This window comes from Lathamus discolor, chromosome 5, assembly GCF_037157495.1.
Source record: "Lathamus discolor isolate bLatDis1 chromosome 5, bLatDis1.hap1, whole genome shotgun sequence".
Taxonomy (NCBI): Eukaryota; Metazoa; Chordata; class Aves; order Psittaciformes; family Psittacidae; genus Lathamus; species Lathamus discolor.
Genome location: NC_088888.1, coordinates 44660588 through 44687108, shown reverse-complemented (window position 1 = coordinate 44687108; position 26521 = coordinate 44660588). Strand labels below are relative to the sequence as shown.

The 26521-nt window shown below is 41.0% G+C and overlaps 1 protein-coding gene across 1 annotated transcript; it reads right to left on the bottom strand.

Moving 5' to 3' along the window:
* Positions 1 to 1758: 1758 nt before the first annotated feature.
* OPRM1 (opioid receptor mu 1) lies at positions 1759 to 26521 on the bottom strand. Its single transcript, XM_065680597.1, is given in 5 exon segments — positions 1759 to 3300; positions 9615 to 10135; positions 11086 to 11438; positions 26038 to 26431; positions 26434 to 26521. Coding segments are annotated over 5 exon segments (1395 nt in total). The 3' UTR covers positions 1759 to 3261.

Genomic DNA, 26521 nt, shown 5'->3' with positions numbered 1-26521 from the left:
ACTCTTTTTATTTTTCTCTCCAAATACAAAAAAAATAGTTATGCCCAGATAAACTATCTGGTGCAACCTCTAAAATCAACAAACAAAAAATATTTCGGCACAACTCAACCGTGGAATTTCTTGCTAGAACACATTTGAGGTAACAACCCCTATCAATTTATAGATTGAGGAATTTGACTGGTAACTCCATACAGAAAAAATCACCCAAGTGTTTTAAAAATGATGAGTACTTCTACAACAATAAAGAACATGTGTCTGGTAACATTATCAGGACTCTGAGACCACTGAGCAAAGCGTCTTGCATTTAAGACAGTAAATTCGTTTAGCCTCCAAGACTGCATAGAAACATGGGGGTCAGCAGGGGGCCAAGCAGTAGTGCCAGGCTCTGCCTTGCCTCCAGATTTAGTGGAACAGGCAAGCTTGTTCCAGTGCCTGGGCATGTGCCCAAGCTGTTTAATTTAATAGGAAAGAGCCTGGGAAGCTTCTGCCTGCCAGAAGCTGGAAAGTTTCCTTCTGCTCACCCTGTCTTTCTCCTTGCTGGAGACACGCTCCTGGAGCTGAGTGCCCTACAGTGAGTTCTCAGCACAGGAGGGACATGTGCAGTTTGCATCAAAACTGAATTCTGCCCATATGCTTTTTAACTATTAAGTTTTTAAAAAATAATGAACTACTGGGATATCCATTTTCTAAAAATAATTGAAAAAAAGCAACATACTCTTCAAAGCTGTCAGGAAATTTATCAGAGAACCTTCAAGGCAGTTGTGTCAGTAGCAGCTGATTGCATGGCATTTTTTAAAGCTAAGCTATTAACATACAGCATAACCTGTTAAACAATATGTATCAGTGCATGTTGCAAATATACAAGAGACACAAACATTTTTATTAAAGGTTTACCATGCAGATACAGAAGTTGTCTAGTAATATGCTACTTACTGCGAAGCACTAACAATGAACATTCAAGTCGTCTGGCAAAAAACAAGACATTTTATTTATTTTTGCTAATGCTCTGCTAATGAAATTTGCTTTCTCATATCCTTAGACTATGTAGGCTACAACAACATTACTACTGCTAAAAATATTCTCAGTCAGGTTGCTCAATTAATTACTGGACCATTGAAACCGAAAATATCTTTAATAATATTAGGCTGCTGGTTGGCAAGTCATAGCATTTTGTCTATGAGCTTCATTCCATCCTAAGTACAGAAGAAAATAAGAGTTTCAATTTATTATGAAAATTCTGTGAAAGCTGATGAACTTTTGACTAGTCATGAAGCTATGATTTTAATGAAACATATTTCTGGTCTATCAATTAAGACTTTTCAAATATAATTCAGTGTAACTCAGTTTCGTGAGGTGGCTGTATGTGAGCACGGCAAACTATTCAGAAACCATCAGATTGTAATGACAATGTATGATGTTAATCCATTTGCATTTCTTGCATATTCTGTGTTCTTATTATCTAAATAATACTGCTGTGGACTACAAAACAGTATGTCTAATTCTTCCTAGTGCCTGTCCTTCTGCCATTTAAAAATTAGATGCAGAACCTCTTACAATGGTGGTGACTCTGGTTTAAACTTTAATACCAGCTATGAGGAGATCCTGCTAAACTAATGCAAAACTAAATATTAAATCCCTATGACAGCACAGTGGAATTTTCAATAGAAAAGGAAGGGCTGGGGGAATAAGGCACTTCTGCTATATCTAGCTCATATTCTGCTGATATACAAGGCTACATATTTAGTCGCAACATGGTGATGAAACTCAAATATTACTTTTATTTACAACTTGCAAGGATTTAGCCTTCAATCTTTATTACACAGTCCATGACAGAAACAAACAAGTTCACATTAAAAGCATACCGTTACATAGATTTTAACCATGAAAATAAGAAACACATTTTGGCTGAAGAAATAAAAGACAAAAAAACCCTGTTCCATTGAGTTATATTTTAGAATACACTTAAATTCACCAAAGTACATTTTCCCCTGATTAACTACTGATGATTTATTTACAAAGCAAGTAACAAATAGTGGCTAGAAAATACATTTCACCACAAATTATCTAAATGGATATTTCTATTTTTCATACTAGAAAACAGCTAAGGTGGTATTTACTTCATTACAGTGTTTCTTTCATAAATCGTAATGTGTTTCTGCAGCTAATACAACATGGAGATGCAGACTGTAGTACATTAGTTAGAAAAACAAACAGATTATGGGTTTGGTTAAGAAAAAAATCAATGCCTAGCAAAAGGTAACTTAAAAAACCCAACATACCCAAACCCCACAAAAGGTCTAATGCATTAACTGCTCCAAGAACTTCACATAGGGACATACAAATTCAGAATCTTGCTCACAAGGCAGCTAAAATTTGAGAAACTACTTGAAAGACTAGTCATCAGCCTGTGGTAGCTCTGACAGGCTTATAGCTAGATTTCTATTCACATAGGAATTTGTTAATAGAGTCTATGCCGTTTTGGGAATCATTTAACAGTCAATAACAACACGGAATAATTTCATTTACGTATCTCTTTTAGAAGAAATGATAGCTCATTGTTTTGATCTTAAAGTTGGGTTGTTTTTTTTTTAATGTGAGAAACAGAAGCAGAAGGTGAAGCTTGGAGTTTTGGTTTTCTAAGTAAGCACGGAAAGAAATATTTTCCCATTGAAACTGTGGAACATGCAATCTTTGTAAGAGCAGATCCCTTGAAATGCAAATATGTTACTCTAGGTGATCTTGTGAGACTTCAGCACACAAATAACCTGCACAGAAAACATCTCTACAAATAAACATTAGGAGTAAATTGAGTACCCAACAATATTACAATTTTATTTCCCCTTATTCCTCATCATTAAAAGCTCACCTTCATTTTCCAAACTACAGTTGTCTAGCCTTTGGATTTTTGTTCCCAACCTGTTTAACACCTCTGTAACTTGTCAAGAGCATGTCAGATTGCTACAGGTACAGTAGCTTTGTTTTAGGCTAATGTATGTATTCCTGGTAAACATGACTTTTGAACACTGGAGCATGGCAAGCCCCCGTATATCTTGGCTCTGCTTGCTGTTAAGCTTCCTGCTTCTGTTATGCGCAATGTAGAAGTGCCGCAGAAGCAATTTTTGACAGAGTGGAAAAGCAGGCACTTTCCTCTGGTACTTTTTTAGGGAAAGTGTATCTTACACATTCCCATAGCATACGGCCCAGACACACTGTGGCACTGGTGTGCAATTGGTTTGAGAGCTATTGAGGCAGGAGACCCTGTCACGGCAGTGGAGTAGTTTCAGCTTCTTGAAGTTCCAACTGGAAGGAAAGAAATACAGTGAACATTTACTTGATTTCTTCCCACCCACAATTTTGTGTGTGTGTTTGCATGTGCATTGTTTTGATTTTTTTTTTTAAAGGAATTCACTTTTCATTTGCAGCTATTGTCCTGCCATATACAGCTAAACAGGTAGCCCAGAGAATAAGACAAGACTATGCCTTTGTCATGAAGCAACAAAGGCAGAGGAAATTATCAAAGTAAAATTTCGTATCTGATCTTCAAATTCAAAGAAACATTAGCAGTACTGAAATTTGAATTAGAATTAAAATATATATCATACCAAGCCAGTTTATCTTTTTAGAGGGGAACTCTCAATGCATTTTGTGAGTAATGAAGGGTTTTGCTCCATCTCTGTGTTCTTTTTGTAGCAATAGCAGGGGAGTTAGTATTTTAGATTATACATTCTGTGTTCACATCAGCATGTTGGCCAACTTTTGGATTTGCAGTTAAAGTCTAGCTTAAATTCTGTATAAAATGGATTTATATCAGCAAACAAACCTAACAGCCTCTCAGCCCTGTTTGTCCACAGTATCCATGTAAAGTCCTATTTGCATACAGACACAGTAGCACTACAGATGTTTTCATCAAAAAACCCTGCTTACTGCATGGCATGTCCTGAAAGCTGGAAACCCATTTTTATTGTCTAGCAAATATTGTCCTGCAGCACTAGAATCAGTTAAAAACAGAATGGAAAACACTGCAAATAAAGGATTTACAGTACGTAACTGAGTCAGGTGAAGCCTGATAGGGAAAAGAGAGGGAATGTGCTCCTGTAAAAGCAATGGGACGCCGGTAAGGATTTTGGAGCAGGGAGAAGGAAAATGCATTTTCTAACTGGATTGCTTTTCAAGCACTGTCAGGAGAGTGGAGAATGTTAGGACTTCTAATTGGGAGATATATTTCTCCAAGGCCACAACATAACTGAAATGCTTGTTCAATTTAACATGCTGTATTTAGGGATTTTCTTTATTCTGTATTGGAAATATATCTCCTCAGCTCCTTTTGTCCTTTTGACCTTTTGCCTTAAACCTAGATGTGAATGTCACCGTCTTTTGGAGAAGTCTAGACCCAGAAATGAATTCTGAAGTCTATATTCACCTACCTTTATGGATTAGGTAAAAAAGCATTTCTTTTGATTTTTTTTTACCAATTTTTTAACTTTTTCTGGCTTGTTAAGAAAAAAATTGAAATGTTTTGTTTCTCATTTATTCTAATTCACAGTTTAAGAAATGCCAAAAACACAGGCAACCTTAGAAGTCATTTAGTTAGTTCTGGTCCTCATAGAATAGTTTATTCTTGTTACCTTTCATGAAATAGTCTGATGAACACATTCTGTTTTCTCTGCTACCTAGAAGATTCACAAACGGCCCATCTCAGTGCAAATCAGCTACAAAAGAAAGCCCAGTTTTAAGGATCTGTTGAATTTAGACATGCTTTTTATAGATGTCATTATCTTGCCAGAAATGGCCTTTATGAGAAATCAATACTTTATTATTGAAATACAGCATTATTGACAAAGGACATATGTCTGTTTTGTCAAAAATACACAGAAAGGCCATTCTCTATTAATACAGATAGATGTGAATCTGCCAAGGTTTGGAGCGACAGAATCCACCCAACTTTTATCATGATTCTGCATAGGACTTGCCAGCATTCCCTGTGTTTGTTTGCAATCTGTCATATAGTACTGGGAAAATTAAAATGTAAGAAAGTACTTTCTTCATTTATTTAATCAAAGTGAAAGTAACTTTCAATTTTTCCTTGTTTCAACTAGTTTTTCCTTAATATCATTTTTATTTCTACGCATAGCTGCCAGTTGAAGAAATAAGGGCAAAACTTTCACAACTGAGCACAAAAGGAACCACAGAATGGTTGGAGTTTGAAGGGATCTTAAAGATCATCTAGTTCCAGCCACCTGGGCAGCCTGTTCCAGGGCTACCAACATGTTCCAGGATAACAGGACTTCTGGTTAATGAACATATCTGAGCCCTCATTTTCAGCATATATGGAGGATTTGCAACTTCCATTATGGTATTTAGACACATCAGTGGTTAAGTAGAAAGCATGGGAAGCTAAAATTACAAAAAAAATAGTAACATAGGATGACTAAATAGTCCTGGAAATGTGCCTATACATAATTTGCTTAGTTGCTTGGATACATTAAGGTGAGGATGCTATAAAAACTTAAATGGGATAGAAAAAAACTATCTCAGTGGAACAAATTGTATTTCTCAGATTTCCGTAATTATTAATAATTCATTTACCTAAGTATTTAGAATTATTTTTTAATTAACAGATAAATAACAATAAAAATAAGAGGTATTTGGAAAACATTTTTCAGGGAAAAACACTATCAATTTTTTTTAAAAAATCAAACTTTTTTATTCTCAGAGAAATTAATACAGAGTGTCTCTGTACATCTGAAGTAAAAGCTATTTCAGAGTAGGTTTTTGCTACACCTTGCTGGCAAGTTCGTTGTTATGAATCAGGTTAATGTCAATGACATCAAAAGAACCTCAGCCGTTTGCAAAAGCTAGTATTTGTGTTTTTATTGCCATTCCCAACTAACATTGGGTCCATACAGAGATAAGCTCAAAGTAAGAATGTTTGCTTTGCCAAGCAACTTTTCCAGGATTCCATCACTTCTAACTCTCGTTCTAACTCTTCAGGCAAATGCACTTATCAGATTACATATGCCTACCCAAAAGTTAAAGTGAACCATGCCTTTAAGCTTGCTTTGGAACAAATGTAACCAGTTCATTCACCTGCAAGAGTTAGTTGAATGTAACACAGGATACATTCCACTGCAGATGTGAAACATCTGTCTTACAGCTCTTCCAGTTTTCGCATGCCTGATTAGCCACTGTCTTTTCTCCCTCAGAACGGTGCTGCTCCACTGAACACCTACAATTTCTAGCAATGCTCAAGCCATCAGTGTTACAAATCAGATGCTATTCTGTGCAGGTGAAAGAATCTGCATTTCTGGAGGAGTTTTGAACTTGTACAGCTCTTCCACTTTTTGTAAATGTGGAGAAAACAATAATCAAGCTCTTAATCTAAATCTTTGGTAATGTCAAAGAACCATAGAGTAGGCCAAAGGCACATGATAATGCAAATATTCATGATGTTTTCTGTTACTTTTGCACTGATAGAAAACACACTTTTTCCTTCCACCAGTGAATGCTTATTTTTAAGCGCTGTAAGAGTGTGAGGCCTTAAGCTGTTCAGCTATTGAGTGCTTGCAGTTCTCATTAACTTTAGAAGGAGTCAAGAATTCTCACTTGGCAAAAAAGCAACTTGTAGAACATCTGTTTCTTCGAAAATGATGTGTAGTGTGCTGAGCACTATACAGCACTGCAACTAGAATTCACATCAAATGCTCTCCAAGGCCTTGTCTATACAAGAAAGAGCATGTCAGTGTACTGACATAGATATATTACCTGGACTTTCTCATACAGAAAGCACTTACCTGTGAAAAGAATGCCTTGTCAATAGAATTTAGAAAAGCTCACTGCGCAAACTGTTCATGTTTTTTCTTCCTCTCCTTTTTCTTTCCTGTTTCTTTTCTGAGAGCAGAAGATGCATTCACCCTAGGGCTTTTTCTGTTTAAAAAATTATAATAGTAAAAAAAACCCACCAGCTGTTACACTCGTAAGTATTATCCCAGGGAATGTGTTTAGGGCAGATTACTCCTACAAAAGTATCTGTCATTCTGCTAGTAGCAGACAACAAAAATGTTGTCTCCTACAGAATGTTTGCTGGGGAAAAAAATCAACAAAAACATTGTTTAATATTCAAGTTTGAATGTAGCTTGTTGTGAATGCATTCTACAGATGTTGTGAAGAGTGAGAAAGACTGCACCTGATAGCTTGTATGATGTACTGCAGGGAGCACAACAGCAAGATGGCTCAGGTCAGCAGTGGGCAAATATCTGCACATCTAGATTATTCTGCACATCTAGCAGAAATAAACCAGTGGCAGCAGCTGCCAAAGCAAGGACTGCAGGGATGGTGATAAGGGATGTGAAATTGCTCCCATTTATGGCCACTTCAAATTCTTTCAAATACCAGACTGTGCAAAGAGACCTATCTACCCATCTATGAGGACATGAGCTTCCAAGGGTTGGCTTCTTCTCCTCAACCTGCGGGAAAACTGATGGCTACTAGCTAGGAAGAGCTACCAAAGTAGTCAAAGCTGGCTAATAAAACAATTTCTTAAAGCTCTGCATGCACCTTTTCTGTTCCAGGCATACTGTCACTTTGCTTCAGTTTCTTTCCTTAGTGCCTCACTCAAACATCATTCCTAATGTTCCCCTTTCTCTGCACTCCCCCTCTCACCTCCATTTCCCTTCAGTATCTTCCCTGTTTACTTCTCTTTACACATGTTCAATTTTTTTCACCACTATTCCCTGAATGGAAAAAAAAACAACCCAACACAACCCACCAAGAACTCAACTATGTGACTAGCTTCCTCCATAGTACCACAATAACTCTCACTTCACTTGCTTCATCCATCCCTCCCTCAGCTGGTGCGGGTCTAAAGATCTTTGTGGGAAGGATCATCTTCTGTGTTTAGTCAGCGCCCAGGGAAATACACTTAATTTCACTCAGTCTATGGACAGTACCACATTAATCTTTGCTGAGGGTAGAAGTTTAGAAGGCCTCAGCTCTCTTAAAAATAGTATAAAGTTACATAACTAAATGCAGAAAATGGGTACATATACACCGCACTATAAAAAGTCAGAATTTTACTAGTTATAGATACAATCTTGTTGTCAGACACATGCAGAAAATTGACTCCACTGACAGTTACAAATACATTATTAACAGTTGAACCTCTCTAATAATTTTTCGCTGCACCTAGTAACTACTACACCTATATATATACATATGTGTATGTGCCTACCTATGTCGAGTTTGGCAGTTTTGCTACACCACCAAAGTGTGCCTAAGTACTGAGCAGGTGCTAACTGATTTCACCGGACACAGTTTGGCATGTATGAATTGGATGCTGGTGAACAGCAGTACCAACTGCAGATGCTTAAAAAGGTTTCTCCCTTTAGCCCTCCCCTTTTCTGGAATGATGACTATTTTGTCTGTTTCGAGATGGCAATGTTCTGATATGGGCTTTTAGGCAGCAGCTGAGTGGCAGGGATGCAACTGCTTTCATGAGAAGCCATTGACTTCTGTACCTCAAGGAGGCAGCTAGCTTGTAGATGAAGTGGCAGCAGTGAGAAACTGGTGCAGGAGCAATCTAAGTGCATTGCTGAAAGGTGATACAGCAAGGCATGAACTAGGCTTTTTGCCATTTGTTCTTCTTTTCAATGAATTGCAGGGACAACTCAAAAGTTTTCTAGTGCCTGTGATGCGCTTGAGTTGCTTTCACGAATGTTAAGATTTGCTTTCATGTTTTGCTTGATGTTCACTGAGGGATAAGGATTGGAAATTCTTAAGACTAACCACAAGAACACAGATGTTGGACATGTAACAAAAGAGCTTCTTTGTAAAAGCTAAGCAATAGCCTTAAAAAAATCAAGTATCTATTTCTCTTGTATCTGCTGTGCTGTAAAATCTCAAAGGCTCATACTTCTCAGAGGCTTTTTCTACATGGAAAAAATATATGCTCAATATCTGATATGGCAAAATGGCACAATACCCCTTAACATGTGTGTATATATTTATATTTTTATATACATCTCTCTCTCTACCTCGAAATCCACCTTGGCCAACACAGATAATTATCTGATCCAAGAACTGAATGTAGACAAGCCTTTGCCTACTTCTTGTACGTGTTCCAAGACAAACAAGGCCACACAGTCCTTCTTTGTACATCAGTCAAAAATGTACGAGCCCAGTTTCTTCTCTTTTTTATTCACTGCTGCAGTGGGAGAAGAAGAAATATCTGTTCTCCCCCACTCCTGTCTCCACCAGCAGACAAGGAGTCTGAGGAGAAAAATCTGTGATCTCCAACTGGTTTTAAAGCAATCACCTGTTGTAAACATCCTGCAAATGAAACACCCTTTTGCATGCTTTGTATATGCATGCACACTGGACCCAGTCATGCAAGGTACTTTTGAAAGCCCTCAGCTTCTGAGCATCAACTAGAGGACAGAACAACTAGCACCACACAGGACTGGGGTCTTGTGTATGCATACACCAATTTTAAACATAACCTTGAAGGTGTTTAGACCTTCAAATAGCTACAAATCAGTATAAACTGTAACTTCAGAATACAAGTCATCTCCAAGCTGGAGGCCTGGATCCAGAGATGACATCTCCACTGCTAGTCATACCTGATGGTTAGTCCTGTCCACAGTGTTGGCAGTGGATGCATGGTCACGAGTGTTTTGTCGTACTCGGGTGGAATTTTGCTGCTCAATGGTTGAGGAAGTGGGGATGCAGAACTCTCTGAAACACCTTTTGAAATTCTCATCTAGAAATGCATACAGGACTGGATTAAGGCAGCTATTTGTATACCCTAGGGCAATACAGAAGTGCCAGGAAACAGTCTGGAAAGTAGTCTCTGGGATGTTAACCAGGGCTTTAATGATGACATAAATGTGGATAGGAGTCCAGCAGACAATAAACACCGCCACCACTACAAGAACCATCCTCGTGATTCTCCGCAGGTTCCTGTCCTTCTCTTTGGAGCCAGACAACATGCGAACGCTCTTCAGGCGTAAAATCATCAGCCCATAGCACACGGTAATGATGAGGACTGGCATGATGAAGGCAAAGATGAAAACACAGATTTTCAGGAGGTTTTCCCAGTACCATGCAGGGTGGGAGAATGTTAGTGTGCAGTCAATAGAGCCTGGAGAAAAGGGAAAACAGCAGGTAAGAAAAAGTGGGTCAATTTTTCCTCTGTTTTTCTCTAAACTGTTTTTGTTACATATCATAGGCAAATATATGAAGATTTACTAAGTAAACAGATACAATAAAGCAATCCATGACCTGTCATTGGCACAAACACTGATAGGACACACTACTAGAAAATATGTATGAAGTGTGAGTTCCAAAAACAAAAGTGAAGTGACATGTTCTCTTCTGCATTTTTTTGCTTGGAATTGCATATATATTGGACAAGACAGAGTTGAATCGTCGTAAATGCTTAAACTTTGATTCATTTTCACTTTCAGTATACAACCTGGTGAAATGAAAGATGGTTTAACCATGCATCTATTCAGAGTCTGGGCATTTCAGAGCAATGGGGAAGAGAATGACACAACACTTGGTAACTGCAAAATGGAAGGTCTGGATTTATGTTGAGATGCTGTCACTTCATGGAAAGTCTCTGAATACCAGTGATCCCTAACATGCTCTTTGTTCTGTATTGCCTCCTGCCAGACTATATGCAACACATCTATGACTGCAAACTTCAGTGGACTATCCTGGGTAAAGCACAGGCTTCTGTACCGCAGGACAGTGCATAACTGCTCCGCAGCAGAAGGCAGGCAGATAGAGATGCTTTTCCGAACACTATAGTGACTGTGTTGGGCACCAAGACTCACATGGACCCCCAGAAACAGCTGGAGCTGCCTGCTATATAAGACAGATCATGTTCAGTGATGTGTCCAGTCAACTACAGCCAGATGCAAAACTGCTGGAGGAGTCCATTGGTACTGGTACCTGCTTTATACAGGTTGGAGGTCAGAAGTTAATTCAATGCCTCTACAATTAAGTGAAACAATGCAGAAAGGAGTTTCAACATCAAAATACTCATTTTTGATACTCAATACTCAAAGGAACGAAAGCCAGACTTACCATGCCTGTATTTAGTGGTTGCCATGAACATAACTGGCAGGCCAATGGCAGAAGAAAGGATCCAGTTGCAGACATTGACAATTTTGGCATTTCTGGGGGTACGGAAATCAAGGGCCTTAACTGGGTGGCATACAGCTACATAGCGATCCACACTCATGGTGCAGAGTGTAAAAATACTGGTGAACATATTATAGTAGTCTATGGATATAACAATCTTACAAAGGATGGTACCAAATGGCCATGTTCCCATCAAGTAATTCACACTCTGGAATGGCAGGGTACTTGTTGCTAGGGCATCTGCCAGTGCAAGATTGAAAATATAGATATTGGTGGCAGTCTTCATTTTTGTGTACCTAGAAAAAAAAAATAATCAGCAAAGCATGTAAATGACCACAGCTAACAATGTTAAACAAAATTGAGTCCAGTACACCATCTGCAAAGAACTTCTTTCAATCAAACAAGAAGACAAGATGATATTAACCATGTTCATTGACTGCATCAATGGAACTACCACTCTGGGTGGATCCTGCAGCCCTTTGCTTCAGGTAGAAATGCTCGCTCTGCTCCACAGTACCTACTTTGTCAGAAGGGTCTTCAACCTCAATTGCATGCCTTTCTTCCTAGGTCTGTGCTGCTAACAACCCCCAAACCACTTTCCTGAATTTTGAATATGTCACACTTCAATCCCAGCTGAGCAGAGGGAGCTTTCTGTTTTAATTCCAAATTCCTCCTTAGTTTCATCACATATTTGAAGAGCCCTTCACTGTTTCACAGAATCACAGAATCACAGAATCCCAAGGGTTGGAAGGGACCTCAAAAGATCATCTAGTCCAACCCCCCTGCAAGAGCAGGGTAACCTACAGTACATCACACAGGAACTTGTTTCAGGTCTGTTGTGTCAGCTGAGCAGCACTTGAGATCCATTTTTTAAGAAAATGCTATACTTTTGCAGTGTTACAATGACTGTTTCATTCCAGTGCACTGTTCCTCGTCATGCTGCCCTGCCACCCTCCTTGCTGCCAGGGCTGCTGGGCACTGTGGCCACCTGGCTTTCAATGGGTTATACGGCTTGCTCATTTGATAAAGCTTCTTTCTGTTTCTGCGAAATAACCAGTACTGTGTCTGATCAAACATTTTATAAAGAGATTTGCAAGAGGAATAGACCATCTGAAAAGATCTTTCAGGCCAGGGAAGACAAAGAGTAAAACACAGTATTTAATGTTCTGGGTTTTTTTTCTGTCTGATCTCTTCAGAACATGAGTCAGCTGCAAAAAAAAAAAAAGAACCCTAGTGACAGGGTTGTGTAGGCACATTTGGAACTTTTTTGGTGGGGTGTGGAGAAATGCAGACTTCTTGCTGAATGGATCTAGATGGCTTCTATGATATACATCTGAAGAAGTTTGTACTGGCTTTGTTCTCTCATTTTCTAGCACTGTGCATGAGGAGCCACTAACAACCCTAATTTCAATCCAGGTGTTTAAAAGAGATTGTTGAGTAGACCCAAGCTTTTTCCTGACTGCTGCCTTGAGAAGTTATGATCTGAGCATGATACTTCAAAGCTTTAAATCAACCTTATACTCTAAAAGTACTCTAAACCCTTTTCTTACAGAAGCACTCCATTTATCCAACACCACTGTAACATTAACTCCGGAAGAGGTAGATGCTGCATGCATTCATGCCTCTCTGTGCAGGGAATTATTTAGAAAACATGTACAGAATTGCAGTTTGGGAGAGGTACACAATAAGCTGCAGCTCTAAAAAACAGTTTGAAGGGAAAATATTTTCTGGGCAATTTGCTGGAGAATCTTGCAGAGGAGAAATGAAAACAGCAACGTTTTTATATTGACTTTACCATTACCAAGAATGAAAATGTTGTACTAAGCCCTCTTTTTGCCTTGTCTCCTGTTTATCAAAAATGATAGACCTTTACAGGTCTGACAACAGATTCAGGACTAGCTAAAATTGTGCCCAGAGGGTTAACTTGGAGGTTTGATTGCATTGTGAGCTGCTCAGGCAACAACAGCAGTGGAGGGAGAGTGGCTCTCATTTCTACACAGAGAAGGAAAGGAGACGAGGATACAGTGCCCTCATGCAGACTGCTGATCCCTACTCATCCCCGAGCTGATTGCCCTATCTTTATGGCTGGACAAGAAAGCACCCTTAGGTATACTGCTCAGCGTTGCTGCCATCACACGATTCTGGCACAGTTCTATCTGGAGAACACATCATCAGATGATAATGAGTTTTTTATCAGCAGTTAAAACCATTCTTATGATTTAAAGGGAATGCTTGAAATCAATATGGAAATGACTCTCAGGTTAGCATGCCCGAGGATAGGGAGGGAAAAACTGTGAATAAATGGAATGAAGTTCCTTCACTGGGACTGGCATAGGCCTTATCCTGCTTTAATGCTGTACATTTTTTGGTTTTGTGATCTTGCTTTCATTGTCAGTTTAAGCATAAAAGTTCTTGGACTTACTTTGTTAAATGGGCTCTACAGGCTATTAATGAAGGATTTGACTTGACCTACTCTGTAATCTTTATATTACTAATCATGCTGTTCTTACAAAGAAAGGAAGTAGTGCTTTTGTGGTGATAGTATTTACCTCCACAATTGCCTGATCAACAAAAGCCTACTGAAATTCACAATACTCTTTTCAGTGACTTCTATGGGATTTTGGTGTTTCTCTGTACTGAATATTTCAAGATTTTATAAAGGGCTTATTTCTGAAAGGTACCTTTTGTTAAACATGTTTTTTTACCAAATAAGTAGATTATTAGTGTCCTCAGGATTATTTTTTTGGTACAAACAAATAAGCACTGAAGGAACTCATTAAAAATAATTTTAACAGCATGAAAAATAACAGTCATTCTCTGTTATTATGAATGGAGCTCTCCAAAGCTTCCATCTTAGTTGCTATTATATCTTTTGGTAAGATATCCATCTACCTATTTGAACAAGCAGCACAAAAACTTCCATCATCCAGGCATACATGTGTATGTAATGATATTTCTGCACTTCAAAATCCAGAGGGACTGGATTTTGTATGCAGTTAAAGGCACAAGAAACGTGTATGATATAAAATACCAAAAATATTGTGTTCATAAGCACACTTTTAAACAGATACTTCTTTCATGCTTTCATTCAAGGCAACTAGAGAATCTAAAAATGAACAGATGTGTAAAAAGAGTTGTACATGCAAACCTGTGAAAATCTGAATGATGGTATTTAGATTACACTGAAATTTCAGCATGTAAGCCACTAAGTATATTATATTTTGCATGACAGCGAGCAAGGTTGCAAGTGAAGGCAGAAGTTGGCTTTGGGCAACATTACTTTTATTTTTACAGCTCTAATAGATTAGAGAGATTATAATGGAGAATTACTAATAGAGCAACAAAAAGAGCAGTATTGAGCTAAATATTAACAAAAAAAATACTGCTCTTGATAAATATTCACATTAATTTTGCTCATAACACTGACTAGTGTTCACTTTCTAACTCCTTGATGCAGATTTTGTATCATAAAATAGCTACGTTTATGAAGCAATTTTTTGTTGGTAGTTAGTAGATGACAGATCAGGTTTACAACAGTAAGAATATCCTTTATTTCCGTTTATTTCTGTAGGGAAAACTCAGTCTTCAACCCAGCAAAGCTTTAAAATATACTTGAAGTTTGAAGATCTGAGGTGTAGAGGACCTCTCAACTGCGATTGGCTCGGAATAAGATAAAGCAATAGAGAAAAATATGCAAATCCTACTCAGATAGTCACTAAGTTCCTAGCATTCAAGGATAAAGTCTTGAAACTACCTCTTCAACTGGCAGCCCATGGGCCACTAGTACTTTGCAAACCAAAGAAAAGGTTCACCAAACTAACCTAGACAGACACCCAGCTCCATTGCACAAAGTGTAACATCTTGAGCAGGAGCCATGAGCACCTTCCCTTCCACCTCACAGCCATGTGACAAGAGAGATGTGAACACGTATTTGTGCAAGACATGTGCCACAGCTCTCTTTCTGTCTGGTCTACAGTCTCCAAAGGTTTAGTCTCTACCTTACCACCTCCAAAACTTTTGAAGTCTTTTCCTTAAAGCTTCCATGTCTCAGAAGAACAAGTAACACGAAGACCATCTCTTTTCTTAAAAAAGAATAAAATTTTAGTTTGCATCACACTTTATCAAAAGCTAACAGACACAGTTGGTATACTGCCACCTGAGTCTTGTCCCTACTGCTTCTTGGACAAGCTCTTTACATCCTTGTGGATTACTGAAATATATCCTCTTCCAGACCCTTCAGCCCTTCTACACCAGATCAGTTTTATAGTTTCCTTGTACCACTGGGCTTGTGCAAGGAAGCCAGAGGTCCATATTTAGTCCAATTAATACAGTAATACATACAATTATGAACCAATTTGAAAACTTCTCCTATGCGAATAACAACTGTGAGAAGAAAAGCAGAAACAGCCTTTTGCACATAGGAAATGGGCTGGCCAATGATAGATTGGTAATAAGTACTTTCAGCAAGACAAAGGCATGCAAGCTTTTGTCCCACAGAATGCTAATTTGGAGACAAAGACTGCTTCAACTGATCTGTGTTTAAGCTCAATGCAGAATGTATGAAAAACTGGCTTAATTACAGGAGATCAATTGCAGAACCCAGTGGTTCATGACAATGTTTGGCTGCTGAAGGAAACAACAGCCAGCAATTAGGTCTTGCATACAGACGATCTGACGTAACCCTTGTTGATGCTTGAGGAGATCAGGTTAGCATTTCAAATTCATGTTCTACTTGCATAAATGACTTGTTAAACAAACGAAGAATTATTATGTGCATACATTAGATTAGCTGAGGTCTCTTTGGGTGGGAGGATCTAAACATGTGAAGTATGCCTAGCTGAACCAATTTAAATGAACATTTATTTCCATAGCTTTTCTGGTGCATCTTTATATGCAACTCAAAAACAACAGGAAAGAGGGATTTTTTTTATGTGTGTGTGTGTGCTTTCCTGAGATATACTTTCAGTTTTTGTTGAGCCCTTAAAGCTTTGCACAGGTCATGTCATATCCAGGACAGTCTGTAAAAACCCTCAAAAAATTCTTCTGTTTGACAATCCAATTAGAATGTTTGACACTGAAATGAAGTCTCAGCTAGGCCATATTCTGGAAAGTACCTTTGAGCTAAAGGGTCTCAAATGATGGATGGCTATCCCATTTTTTTTGTCCTTTTTCTTTCTTTGCACGGTAGTGGGTTTGTATAGAATGGAAGACCCATACTGTATCTCAGCCACAGATAAGACTTGTGCTGCGGCAGACTGTTACCTATTTAAGTTTTGAAGACATATATACTCTGGATGATTCTAACTTACCTGTCTGGGAGCATATGATTTCATCAGCATGAAGATTTATTTTTGATCTTTCTATTCACGACTACTTCAGAATGCTTATGCCTTAAGCCATTAAATTCAAGAAATGGGAATAAGCACCATGAATTTTTGTACAACCCTTGCATGTTATTAGGCAGTCAAGCCAACCAGATTGGAGGTTCCACACTGTGGTTAACAATCTACTCATTCTTTTGATTTATGTTTTTCTGAAGAGGAAACCAGCAAACAAATAAAAAAGCCCCAAGCCTCCAACAGGTGTAACATTATAGCAGAAAATGTTCATACTTGGCTACTATGAAATTGTGAAATCTGTAGCACAGTCACTTCCCGCACTGATCCTGAGTTTGGGGTCAAAGCTGAAATGGGGATGGGAGAAAGGTTCCAGTGCCTTTAAGAAAGAGGCAGTGACTGCTTCTTCCTGTTAAAGCCTTGCATTCTGACTCCCAGCATGGCGCTACCCAGTCACTGCTGTGACCTGTGATGGTGTTTAATTACAGAGATGAAAAAACATATGAATATCAAGCATCACATCAGGTCTCAAGGCATGACACAGTAAGATCTAAAATCTCAAGGCCCAATTATTTGACATACTTGGTTGGGAACACAGCAAGGCCTTCACATACAAGATGCTGGAGCAGCCTTCCCCTCCCTTCCTCACACACCAGCAAGGAGATGTGCATTTTCTGCAGGAGTTTGAATGTAAATGCTGAATGTGGATCTGAACATAGGGCAGATACCTACTGGACTGTAGCTGTTTCAGCTGCTACCTCGTTTCTCCCTAACACTTTGTTCTCAAACCGTCAAGTTCATTTTTCACTTTATTCTTCTCCACAGCACAAACGAAATTAAGCCAGAATTTCACCAAGGTTTACTTCCCTTGGGTTACTTTACTAACATCTTTAACTCCTCAGCTTGTCTCTTCCTTGCATAGGGGCAGTGTCAAGGGATATGCAGAACCACCAGCATTTGCTTACAGGACCCAGGCAGGTGAAGTAACCAGAGCAAACAACTTCTCATGGCTCAGGGCCATCTCTCCTTTACTCAGCACCAATTAGTGCCTTCTCTCAGACCTCGACTTTGGGAGAGCTAAATGAAAGCCTTTCAAGCCAAGTTAACTTTCTTCAGACTTTGGTGCCAGTCTTTTTGGGAATGCTGTGGCACCAAGAGAGCTGAGAGAACATCTGAGTCATTCTGTTTTCAACTAATTACAATACTGTGTTGGCTTTGGGTTAAAACTCACTTGTTTTCTTTAAAGCTGGTCCTGCTTTTCTGCTGCTGAAAGGCATCCTATAGAGGTCCTCTTTCTGCTATTTAGTTTAAATCAGTGAGTTTTGTCCCTCCCCAGAGAAAACAAAGCAAGCTTCTTTCTTTGTGAAAAATAGTTATTCTGGGAAGGAAGGCTGGTCCTTTCCCTCGATGTCTGACTGAGAGGATTAACAAGCAAGGATATTACTTCAGACAGAAAACACAAACTCCACAGTAGTCGTTAACAGGTAACTATTTTATTACTTCTTTCTTATTATTTTCATGCCTTTTTTAATTACATGTACATGCAAAATATCCTGGCAAAAATCTGTACAAGATAAAGCTAATGTGATTTCATTCTTTCCCTTTTTTTTTCAAGAAGGGGGGTGTGTGTGTGTGACACCAGCTGAGAACAGGTTTTTATACATATATCAACCTGCCACACCAAATTTTTTGATGTTGCAATGTCTTATAGGAAGGGGGCCTATAGGGATGCTGGGGAGGGACTCTTTGTCAGGGACTGTAGTGACAGGACAAGGGGTAATGGGTTTAAACTTAAACAGGGGAAGTTTAGATTGGATATAAGGAGGAAATTCTTTCCTGTTAGGGTGGTGAGGCACTGGAATGGGTTGCCCAGGGAGGTTGTGAGTGCTCCATCCCTGGCGGTGTTCAAGTCCAGGTTGGATGAAGGCTTGTGTGGGATGGTTTAGTGTGAGGTGTCCCTGCCCATGGCAGGGGGTTTGGAACTAGATGATCTTGAGGTCCTTTCCAACCCTAACTATTCTATGATTCTATTACCTTAATTTCTTTTTCTTTTTTTTCTTTTCCCAGACACCACAGAAAGCTACATAATGATAAAAAACGAATTACAATAGTATGTATAATCCAATGCCCAAATGGTCATCTGCTGGGACACTTCCTTCCCTTCCAGCCTAGGGATGGAAATGGGGGAAAAATTATCTGCCCATTAGTCCAGGATGTAATCTGGCCTGTTAGTTAAGCCACCTCTAGCTGAGTGTTTGTTTGCCTGATGCTGAGACATATATGGGTCTCCAGTAAAAGTTGCTGTTTTCGCTATTACTGTGTAACACTTGTCTCTGGAATAAATCGATGGTGCTAAAAGGCTAACTCCAATATATTGCAATTATGCAGCAGTAGGTGCTTTTTGCGGAAGTTTTTGCTTTGCTAGGAAGACATGGAAATGAAAACTGTCATTGTCTTCAACTTAACCTTATCTCCTCTGCCTCCAAGGAAGCGTGATAGAGAGTAAAACCACTGACTATATCTATGATGGCTGCAGTGACATTTTTCTAGGGTTGACAAGTTAACAGCTATTTTCTCTGGGTTCCAGGTGCTGGTGCCCTCCTCCTGGTCTGCAGACTGATCAGCTCAGGTGAGGACTGTATATGAAACATCCTCTGCTCAGCAGGGAAGCTGGCAGGGAAGCTTTTGATGACAGTTTTACTGCTAGTAGATGTGAGATCCTCAAAGATATAATGGGGAATAGCAGTGGTAATCCCTCCCGATCAGGGAGGTAAGCATGGGGCTCAAGGCAAGGCCATAGACTGTACGGATCAAAGTAATGCTAAGTATACAAGGCATGGTCTATTGCATGCATGAGACTGGGAAGCTGTTGAGTGTGTCTGGAAAGAAGCAACAGAGGTAAGACAAAGGGACTGGAGAGAGAATAAACACAGAGGGAAACTTGCCTGTGATGGGGGAAAGGAGAAAGCAGGCAATGGTAGAGGTAGATATGACAGAAAGGAGAACAGTTATGAGTTTTGAGAAGACCGAATCAAAACTACTGGGAATCATGGATGACTAGGATAAGATTGCACCTGAAAACAGGGCTCTGAGGGAGGTACCAAGACTTCACCTTATGAAAAGCATCTGGGTAACTGGCTTCTTGGATGATTGTCCTATAGAAGCAGCACATTCCAGGGCTGGAGGTTCTCACCACACAAGGGGAAAACAGGAGAAGATACCCTAACTGCTGCTCCCTGTTCCCTCTTAAGAAAGAGATTTCTCTTGGCTGGGATTGCTCCATGCGACACAACGAAGAGGAGATGGTCTGTTTCACACAAACATTTTTGTTTTGAAGTTTTATTCCTGATCTGAGATGCAAGATCTTACAGCTGATAATTGAACACTTCTCAGTAAGAAGGTGGAAAAAATATGCTATTTCATGTCTTTCACAGTTACTTGATTAGCTATAGACTGTCATGCCTACCTTTTTTCATCACGTAAATTCAAAGGAAGGTATAAATAAAATTTAGAAGTGTTTAACATGAAACGAATGAATGAGAATGCTTCTTAACACAGGTGGGCTAAGCTGTGAAACTCCTTGCTAGTGAACACTGTTAAAAGCCATCTTCCCAAAAAAAGAGCAAGGGCTTTGAAAGATAATGATAGCATCCCCATTTATAATACCAGAAACCCAAACCCCATGGCATAAACCAAAGAGGACTCAGATGGTTATAAAAATAACTTCATTTGTGATCACTCTAACCATAACAATTCAGAAAATAATTGCTTTTGGGTTTCAAAAAAGATATAATGAGTAGATCTGTATTTTGAGAGAATCATAATTAGAATCCTAATGAAAATAATTTTTTTTTTTTAATATCTGTCAATCAGAATCTCTACAACATCCACCTTAGGACACCCAAGCTTAAAAACAACCAATTTCGAATTTTAAACAATGCTTCAGGATTCTGAAATTTTACTTTAGAGAATATTTGTTTCAAAACAGCTCTGTTTAGGAATGGCAACATTTGTGACCTTTTATTTCCAACTTTATTTTTGATTCTCATTTTTTGGGGACTGCTGCATGTTAAGGAAATCCACAAAATCTACTGAATAAATGCTGATGCTAAGTGCATCTTAGAAAGTCTTTTAACAGTCTAACAGACAGTTAGAAGGATTCTTACTTAGTGATGCCCCTGTTTCTTCCACTTTTGATATAAGATCAACCACTGGCTATAGATGGAAAAGAGGTTAGTAAGCTAGATGATGAGTCTGAGCCAGCTGGGCTTACATCATGTTACGTCTGAGATTTTTGTAAATATGTCACCTTTTGATACAGAAGAAAATTATAAAAGCTTTCAACAGTGTTCAGCAAAAGCTACACCTGATGACTTGAAAAAGTACTGTGAGTTAAAATGAAATAAAGCAGTACTTCAGGATTATGTTACCTAATGAGCTCATTAGTAATTAGCTTGCTAAAAATTACATAACATATGCTTACAATATCTTCTAATTTTACTGAAGCCATGAAAAGTCGGTACAATGTGACTTATTTTTATAAGAAAATTAAAACCAATTCAGGAAGTGCTTAAGACTATTTTTCATGGGAGCCATTATCAAAATGATACTCCAGGAGAAGTGCAGTGGGATCAAACCAGCTTTTTTAAGAGTTATTGAGTGTGAGGGGATGTTTTCTGCCCAGAAGTGCCTGGTGGCAGCCACTAGCAGAGCAGGAGGGTCTGCCTCTCCTGGCCCAGGCATGTGTCCCATGTGTGACAGCTCACTGGAACCCAGCCCAGGCACAGGGTGGCACAGGGTCTGGAGACAAGCGTTGGGCTACAGAGCTCTCACTCATCCCACAGTCACCTCTGCTTCCTGAAGGAGATGGGGGTTATCCCCAGGTTGCAGGTTCATGTATTTTCAGGCAAATTTTGACCATGACTGTATTTTTAACAAGAAAATACAAAGGTATACATGCCATTTTAACTGTCTGATTCTCTTGATCTTGGGGCAGGGAGGGGAGCCACTTGCCAGTCAAACATTTACTCACTAGCAGAGGTTGGTAAACTTCCATCACAAAGAGTCTGCAAACAGTATCCTCACTCAGCATAATATGGGATGCTGAGTGAGGGTCACCCTCTATGCTGCTCATCTAATTCAGCTTCTAAGCTGTTCTTGACCAATCCGACTCCCTCAGTTCTGCCCCCAGATCTGCTCTGACTTTTGCTGATGAGCAGCATCAATTCATAACTGGCATGACTCATTAAGGCTGCTGTGGTTTTACTTAATGGATGTTAGCAATGGGGTGAAACCTTTGCATAACAGTGGAACAGGCAGGACACACATTTGCACATGCAGTGCCATCCAAACGAAGAGAAGGTCTTGCAGCTGTGGACAGGAAAGAAAAGAATGAACATTAAGCATTTCTTGGCTTCTAAGTTCCCTGATCTATGCTGCTACAAGAGATGCCATCGGCCTGCTTTCACACTGCATCCATAACTCCATGTCACTTTGCAAAGTATCCCTGGTTTTTAGAAAAACTTGCTTTCCTTCAGCCACTTTCAAGCTTGTGATAATTTTCAGTTTATTCCTCTAACAGACTCTCTCTGTTTTCTATCATATGACCTCTTTCCAAATTCCTCACTTTTCCCTTTTTGTGTATTTATTCCTCTGGTGATATCAATTCCTTCTACAATGGAAATTTCACTGTAAATTCTCTTCCACTTCGTAAAACAGTTTTCCTAAAGTGTGAGCTGGGCTGAAGTACTTTCAGTACTTCATTGCTTTCTGTCTGTGTCTGACTGCACTGTCTTTCCCAGATTAGACGATATTTCAGTCACAGCTCTTTTTTTCAAAACACTATGAAGTGGCTGTTTTGAGAAATACAAGAAGAAATCTCTTTGTTCCCGAGAGGACTTCTTTCCCTGGTCCATGTCTTTCTTTATTTATTTAAAAGCAGATTAATTGTTTGCTCTAATGAAACAAGACATTTCCTTCTGCCTGTCATCTCCTGATCATGGAGAACCAGAGGCCACTTTGTTTATGGTATGTGACAAAATTAATAGCAAAGCAACGAAGGAATCACTTTTGACTTGAGTGACTTTAGCGGCTGTTGTTGGAATTACAGTTCTCTCAGGGCACTTGGCGTCCCAGAGGCCTGGGGCCTCAGAGAGCTATCCCTCTCCACCAGACCGGCGATGCTGAAGATTTTCATCTATGACCTATTGCAGTTTTCCAGCATACTGCCTTAATCACAGGGCATATTCTTCTTCCTACTCTAATGGGTGACTAATATTCCACTGACTTGATGAGAAAGCTGGAAAAGCCTATAGATTATGGTGTAAATTAATTCACTACCACATGGTACTAATGGTACACTGTCATGTTGTACTCTGCAGCAGCTAGAAGTAGCATTTGCTGTTGACATAGCCATAACAACACTGTATTCATATCAGTAATTTACACTTACACAAAGCACATGAGGAAAATAGGTAATAAAAAAAATCCAAAGATTTTCCATATTACAGGCTGGCAGTAACACCTGACTATTACTGCTGTCATTCAGAAGGCATTTTTTTTGTACTTGACAAAAGAAACAGCTCAGTGTGAGTAACATGGGGCTCTGCCTCACACGCTACAGCTGTAACATGTAAATATTAATTCAAGGATTAAAGTATTCAGCTGAACAGGAACCATTTGGGAGAATGGGTGGATGAGAATGCATTAATTATATATATTGAGGGATGTATAAATTGGAAATCCATGGACCTGCTTTGCATGAAAACCCTGATTTTCATATCAATAATGACAATATATTTCTAACTCCCTGATGGGCATGTCTGCTTTCTGATCTCCATTTGCCCCAGCTGGGGTTACAGGGTAGCAGTGTGGACTGATAGTGACAGTTCCACAACAGGCAAGTACTTAGAATTTGCATGGTAAATAAGAAGCATAGTCTTGCACTGCTCTGGCTCCAAACCCAAGGACCTGCTTCATGCGGAAGCGTTTTAAGAACGTTTATAAGAATAATTATTAAAAAATATTACTAAAGAAGCCAAGCATTAGATATTAGCATGCAGCACACTGAATATGAAGTTGCTGTTGCTTTCATTGGGGCTGGATGCTGAAAGGTAAGTAGGGGCAGAGTTTCAAATATCTAAGCACTAGTATTTTCAAGGCAAACTAGACACCAATATCACTTTCAAATCTTATTTCTGGAAGTCTCAGTTCTTCTCAAAATGAATACAACTTCAATGTTTTGTTCTTTCTGAGCAGGCATGGTGTGAAAGGTAGATAAAGAAGGGCAGCTTTTTATGATGCCAAATTCAGTCCAGCAAAAGGTTTGGCTCCTATCTGTAGCTGGATCCAAGGATACACAAATGTGAGCACACATGCTCACCATTTCATGTATGCGCATATGACTGGAATACTGTCATACAATACAGTTTGAAACAGGAAATAAATCACAAAGTTCCCTGCTGCTGTCAGATACACTATACCAACAGAGAAGCACAGAAAGGAAATGCATTTTTATGTTGCTTAAACCACAGATCCTATTCAACCATTAACATGCAAACTTTTTCATTCCGAACTGTAAACAGCTGCATGACATTAATTGCGAAGGAACCAAAAGCTGTTCTTGCACAGGAGACCTGGGTTCAGTCCTGCCTTTGCTACAGAATTCCTGGATGGTTTTGGAGAAGCCGTTTAATTCATTTGTGTTTTCCTTTGTAAAACGAAAACCTGTTTTTGCTTTCTCCTATTTCTTCTGGCTTTTGTTTTTAAGATATAATCTCAGGCAAATACACTTTCTTTAGATAGAAATCTAAATGCAAGTGCCTCATTCAATTTGGCTTTGTGGTACAAATGTAATTCAATTAATTAATGTAATAAATATAAACCTAGTATGGGTTATGCCTGATATAAATATATAATTTGAAGGACAACCTGTGGCATATTTCTCTGCTGACAGCTATCCTGGCTTTGTTACAGTGTGCATCTGCTTTTCCTCCCAGAGGAATGCATTCAACACGGCTCAGTCGATTGCAGTCATGTCCCTGCTCAGAAGCCTTTTCTGCAGCTCTGATGCACAGAGATAGCTCGAGTCTCAGACTGACCAAACCCACGGTGCAAAAGAGAATCTCCACAGCTCCATGCATTCAGAATGCAGCCTCTGAGGTATAGTCAAACCCACGAGGTTCCAAAACTACTGTAGTTTGAACCCCTGATGCATATTACGTGTGTTGCCATCAGGTCTCTCGAGCTGCACAGCCTTTGCAGTGACATCTCACATGCAGGAGTCATCCTCCACGGCACTCCACCTTGACCACTGTCCTCATCTCTGGCTTTCCTCAGCTCTAGCAAGGCTGCACCGACCATGAGGCCACCCTGATGCCACAGGCCTGCTGGGCACCAACCCCTGCTCCTGCCCGACGGCTCCTCGGGGCCACTGCACCCATCCCCGACAGCTGCTACCCCTGCTCCTTGGGAAACACTGCTCAAAGGGAGAAGGGACACCTTCTACGTCTGGGGAACCTGGCAGTGCTGGGGCTGCCCCGGCGCGGAGGAAGCGCACCCGCGGGGCACCCCGGCAGCAGCGCCCGCTGGGCTCTGCAGGCATCAGCGTACCCTGGATTTGGGAACGACGAGCAGCAGCGAAGGACGAAAAGCTCGATGAGCCACGTCCTGCCGCTCCCGTCCCACCCCGCTCCCGGTCCCGCCCCGCCGCTCCCGGGAGGTGGCAGTGTGTCCCCACGGAAGCGCCCGCCCCGCTCCCGGCGGGCAGAGCAGCCCAGTAAATCTCGCTCTCGCTCCTTTTCCGCCCATCTACGGACAGGGAATTTCTCGCGCATGAAAGGCACACTTGTGAGCGATCTATAAAACGCAGGTGGGCTTCACGGTGAGGGAGTCGCTAAGTGCTGAAGCTCAGCCGGGCTTACGGACAGCTGTCGCGATACTGGCGTATTTATTACAGGTGTATACTTACGTTTGTACTAATACATACATAAAGGTTTATGAATATAAACATATATCAAGACTTGGTACAGAGGATCTATAAACTCGGACAGAGAGAAGCGTTTAGCCGCGATGCCATTTACATTTTGCTTATGCGTTTAGGGTGGAAGACGCGTGGATGCGTGTCGGGTGTCTGTATGCCACTCCAAACCTGCACACTCTCATAGGCAGCGGCTAAGGTCCCTTTAAATCCTCCCTCCTCAGCGGCCAAGTGCGGGATTCGGGCCTCGTTGGCCAGAGCCCCTCGCAGAGGTGCTGCAGTACGGAGGGTCCGTAGAGCATCCCGGGACCACCGCGGTTTCTGAGCACCGCCCAGCCCAGCCTGTCCTCACGGCCCCGCCGCAAGTTTCTCTTCCCCCGTCACCCGCTTTCTCAAAAGCCCTCTTCCCTTTCCTTCCTTTCCCCTCTGGGGCACGAGCCCCTACGAACTCCCCAGCTGCCTGCCGGAGCGGGATCGCAGCATCCCCCGCCGGGAAGCCGGCAGCTGCCCGGCTCCCCGGGCTGCGAGTCCGCCCCGACGGCAGCGGCCATGGTCTGCGGGGCAGGGCGGGGCGGCACTCACCTGACGATGACATACATGACCAAGAAGTTGCCGAAGAGCCCCACGACGCAGACCACGGAGTAGAGGGCCATAATGGCGATGGCCGTGACCACCGAGGGGCCACCGCCCGCGGGCGCGCAGGGGCCGCCGCCGCCCGCGCTCCCGTTGGCGCCGCCGCACGGCTCGGACCGGTTCCAGCCCGCCGAGGTGTTGCCCCAGGCTGCGGGCGGCGCGGCCGAGCAAGGGGGCGCGGCGGGGCGGCAGGCGGCGGCGGAGGCGTTGGCGGCGAAGGGCACCTCCAGGGCGCCAGCGAGGAGCGGCGCGGAGCCGTTGCCCAGCAGGTAGGCGACGGCCATGGCGCGTAGCAGCGTCAGCGCGGCCAGCGGCTCTCCGCGCCCCAGGGCTGCCCAGCGCAGTTGCTATCGCGGCGCTGCCGCGGTGCCGGGGAGGCGGTGGCAGCGACGCCCGCCCCGACGGAGCGCCCCGCCGCTGGCTGCGGGCACAT